The sequence below is a fragment of the Aegilops tauschii genome, chromosome 3, assembly GCF_002575655.3.
Source record: "Aegilops tauschii subsp. strangulata cultivar AL8/78 chromosome 3, Aet v6.0, whole genome shotgun sequence".
Taxonomy (NCBI): Eukaryota; Viridiplantae; Streptophyta; class Magnoliopsida; order Poales; family Poaceae; genus Aegilops; species Aegilops tauschii.
In genome coordinates this window covers 455,064,149-455,068,814 of record NC_053037.3, presented here as the reverse complement: position 1 = coordinate 455,068,814, position 4,666 = coordinate 455,064,149, and the positions used below count along the sequence as shown (strand labels likewise).

Genomic DNA, 4,666 nt, shown 5'->3' with positions numbered 1-4,666 from the left:
AAGCGAGAAAAAGGAATCCCACTGCTGCAGAAAACACACCGTAGAGGCAAAAACCCCACGCGGACCTTCGCCCGAGCCCAGAGGCTCTCTCCCTCCTTCGCCCGAGCCTTTCCCGGCTCTCCCTCCCCTGCCTTCTCTGCCCTCTCCGCCACACTTCCCGCCCCCGCTTTGACCGCCTCCCCCCATATCTCCCTCCGCCACCCCCCTCCCTCCCTCCAACCCGCGCCTCGCGCACGCCCGCACGCCCGCACGCCCGCGAAGACCGATGTCAATGTGGCGCTTCTCCCGCCCGCTCCTCCGCGCCGCCGCCAGCGCGGGCGCCCCGGCCGCCGCGCCGCCGCGCGCGCGGGCCGCCGCCTCCGCCGCGGCGTGCTGGCTGCCCCCGCCGCCGCAGCAGCCGCCGTGCGGCCTCTTCCAGCAGCGGTTCCGCTTCGCGTCGCTGCCGGCGGCGGAGGCGGCCGCGGGGAGGGACCCGGAGGCCGAGGTGACGGCGGAGGAGGCGAGGCGGCTCATGCGGATGGCCAACGTGGAGGCGCTCAAGCGGCGGCTCGGGGACGGCGAGGTGATCCCCTACGCGGAGCTGCTGCGCAAGTGCGAGGAGGCCGGCGCCGCCCGCACCCGCGCCGAGGCCACCGCGCTCGCCGGCGCGCTCGACGAGGCCGGCGTCGTGCTCCTCTTCCGCGACAAGGTCTACCTCCAGCCCGACAAGGTCAGCTCTGCCCCGCATTGCCGCTCCTCCCTCCCCCACCACCTCTGCATCATCCATCACGTTTCACGAAAAATTACTACTAGTACTATTTCGTTCGGCTTTGCTATTTTCTGTTCGCGATTTGGTTCCTCTTAAGTTTGCGTTTGGCCCGTGCTCTGCATCATCCTCTGACGTTTTTGAAATTTCTGAGGCATCTACGATGCATCCGAGGGAGATACATTCACGAATATCATTGCGCGCTCCCTGATTCGGGCCCCGGATTGATTCAGGTCATTGTGCGCGTGACTCGTGAGGGCCCTAGTACTGATCGATCGCTGCGTTCCTCTCGCCGATGGTGACCATCAGCTGTTCGGTAGATTTCCTCAAAGTACAGGTCTACAGGTGCACTTGTCGAATCGGTGGTCCAATGTCCAGTGTCTGGCACGTTGTTTATTCGTCAAATCCCCGCCATTGGTCCCTCAGTTTCACTCGTCCAACTTGCGTCCAACACTTGAATTCATCGTCCACTTTGTTATACGCTGTTCGACCTCATTAGCTGATTGGAGCTTTGGAACTGACCAAACATGGTGCGGCCGGAGGATGGCAACCATGGTCAGACTCTGTTAGCCTGTGGAACAGAACCAGAAGCAATTCACTTTTCCGTGGCACAGAAAAGCCGTCTGGTTGCTTCAGGACGCGGCTCCAAGTGGTGGGTGGCTCACTGCGTGCTCCTCCTGAGTGCGCACGCCGGACGCACCAGTGCAAAAGTTATCCCCGTTTTCCTCCATGGGGAAGAACTCTTCCGATTATAAGTGGGTGCTAAAGCAATCGATACCTTCTCCTCTAGCTTGCTTTCCTACGTCCTTTCTTGTCATACAGGATGGGTCATTTGCCGTGTGGAATCCGTTTTTTTTATCTTGTTTCAGTCTAGATGGGTGGCTTGTTGTGCAGGGTGCCTATCTTTTTCTTAGCAGGGTGCCTATCTTGTTATCTAGTGGTTCGCGTACTAAACTACCAGTCCACCATGCATAAAGTTTGTCGTTTGATAGCACGATCCTTTTGTCGGTGACAAACAATGTGACTTGCCTAAAGGTTGGCGGTTTCTGGAATTGCATTATTTGTTCAAGTAATTCATAATCATGTTACCTGATTACTGTATGTTGTAGCTTTCACTTTTCTTGGACATACTTTCCTTAGTGAAGAAACCTCCTTGTGTCACATGCTGAACATCTGTAAACGATTGTTGCCAGGTGGGCAAAACAGAAAGTTTCCTCGGATTGGTTTGATGGCGTTGCATGTGATCAGTTATCAAATTATGAGGCAAAAGCTTAGTTACACAAAAAGAGAGTGGTGTCTTTCTCAGACATTTTTAATTGATTTGCTTCCGTAATGTCTACTTTCTAAATAAATGTTTAGTTTGGCAGCTCTCATGTATTTATGTTTGACTACAGTTTTGTTGTCATTATTCTAGAACTCTAAATTTAGTCTTCATCAAATACATATGCTGAGATTTCTTGCAGCGTGATTTGAAGGCTTTAGGTCTATAGCAGCAGCATGAAATTAGCTGACATTTAACATTGGCTGTAGCAGCAACTGGTGCTCCCTCCGTAAACTAATATAAGAGTGTTTAGATCACTACTTTAGTGATCTCAATGCTCTTATATTAGTTTACAGAGGGAGTACTTTACAATGGTAGTAGTAGTGGAACATAGGCTGATATTTTATATTGGCAGACGCTGATGCTTTTCTTGTTGCATACAGATTGTGGATCTTGTAAGAGAGCACTGTTCTTCTCAGACATTTATTTTATTTTTATTTGGTTTCATAGTTTCTACTTTCTAAACGTTTACTTGGGCAGCTCATGTGTTGTACTCCCTCCGTGAAGAAATATTAGAGAGTTTAGATAACTAAAGTAGTGATCTAAACACTCTTATATTACTTTACAGAGGGAGTACTACAATTTTGCTGTCATTATATTTTATAATAACTGTAAATCTAGTCTTCACCAGTACGTATATGCTGAGATATCTTGGGGTCTGACTTGAAGGTCTATAGTAGTAGTGACATTAGCTGACATTTAACGTTGGAAGTAGTAACAGCAGCTGGTACTTTGCATTGGTAGCAGTAGTGGAACGTCGGCTGATATTTAATATTGGCAGAGACTGATGCTTTGCTTGTTGCATACAGATTGTGGATCTTGTAAGAAAAGCTATGCCCCTTGCACTGACACCTGAGGATGACCCAAGAAAGGAAGAGCTCAAGCAACTCCAGACACATTTGGAAGAAATCAACAAGCTCGCACACAAGCAAGTCCGGCGTATCCTCTGGTCTGGGCTAGGGTTCCTGATCACACAGGTCGGGCTCTTCTTCAGGCTGACCTTCTGGGAGTTCTCGTGGGACGTCATGGAGCCCATCACATTCTTCACAACTGCGACGGGCCTGGTTGTCGGGTACGCCTACTTCCTCATCACATCAAGGGATCCGACGTACCGAGACTTCATGGAGAGGATGTTCCAGTCCCGGCAGAGGAAGTTGATCCAGAGGCAGAAGTTCAACCTGGACAGGTACCTGGAGCTCCAGAGGTGCTGCAAGGATCCTCTGGAGAAGATCTGCGGCACAAGCCATTTCTCCAACGCCGACATCGCTCATCTCCATGAGCTGTCTGTCCACAAGTGACAGACGGCCCTCCCGTCGCTCTAAAACACTAATCTACAGTGCCCCCTTTCATCTTTGATTCTCGTGGGATGATGATGATGAAGAAAGTATTAACAAACCGGATGTTTCTTGCGCTTGCGAGGTAGACCTTTGGCAAAACCTTTTTCGTGGTCTCTCTCATATGCAAATGTCTAGGCCAGCAACCCAGTATAGCTATCTCTCTCTTTTGTACATTGCTGAAGCAGAAGCACTTGATCTTGATGCTTGTACTGCTCGTGTGTATGAACTTACCATGAGCTGTATAACCCTGCAGCCGCTGCTAATCAACCGTGTTATGGGATTCAGTAGTTCTTACTTAAGTCTTGGTTGATTGATACCTAAGCTCTGACGTTTGTGGTCTATTGCTCCCTTTGAATCTTTATTTTATTGCATTGCACGTAGGAGTGTTTGACCTGCTGGTACTTCGTAATGTGCCTTCAGATAAGGTATATTTTACTAGTCCAGAGTGATCTTTGAGAAAAAGAAAAACAGTGTCACCCTGGAGCATAAAGAAACAGGATGCCTTCGCAATTTCGCATGACCACGCAACTAATCGCTGCCCAATTTGCACGGGCATGACCGTACGAGCATGTGATGGTACCCACCCACACCATCACCCACACGCACTCAGACGAGGCAAAATTTCATGTTTTGACCCTTTTCATGTATAAAATCGGGATCTGACTCCGGTGTGGAAAAATTTCGACATTTGACCCTTTTGCTACCGCCGGAGGCCCTGGCGGTAGCTAACATACAGGCTACCACCACCTCTCGTGGCGGTAGGTTCGCTGACGCCGTCTGGCCGTTACTGGCCGTGGACACATGGCGAAGGGACCTACTGTACGGCGGTAGGCTCTTGCAACCTACCGCCGGGCTGTCTGGCGGTAGGTTCCTTGATAAGGTTGTGAGGTGAGGGGGCTGTGCTGCTCCCCCATCCACTCATTCACCCCACTCTTCTTTTGAGCTCAAGCTCTCTCCCCCTCTTCACCCCCACCAAATCACCCACTAGATCCCCCTCCATTGCTCAAGATTTGTCCGGTGGATCAAGGCCATTTGCATCACCCAAGGTACCTCCCTCACCCCCCTTCATTTGGTTGGTTCAAATCATGCATTTTGCTCATTTTGTTGGAATCACTAGTTCATGGTTTTGTTGTGATGAAATGAATGTATATGATGCATTTAGGGTAGTGTTTGTGCTTTGACAATGTATTGTGTCACTAGCATTGTTTGGGTAGTAAGAAATATCATTTAGGGTTTTGTTAGGGTTAGGTTTAATGATATGGT

General features: G+C 50.1%; 1 protein-coding gene across 1 annotated transcript; it reads left to right on the top strand.

Moving 5' to 3' along the window:
* Nucleotides 1-250: 250 nt before the first annotated feature.
* LOC109767961 (calcium uniporter protein 6, mitochondrial) lies at nucleotides 251-3,687 on the top strand. Its single transcript, XM_020326697.4, has 2 exons — nucleotides 251-709; nucleotides 2,876-3,687. Exons 1-2 carry the CDS (start codon nucleotides 266-268, stop codon nucleotides 3,362-3,364), a joined length of 933 nt encoding a protein of 310 aa, XP_020182286.1. The 5' UTR covers nucleotides 251-265; the 3' UTR covers nucleotides 3,365-3,687.
* Nucleotides 3,688-4,666: the final 979 nt, after the last annotated feature.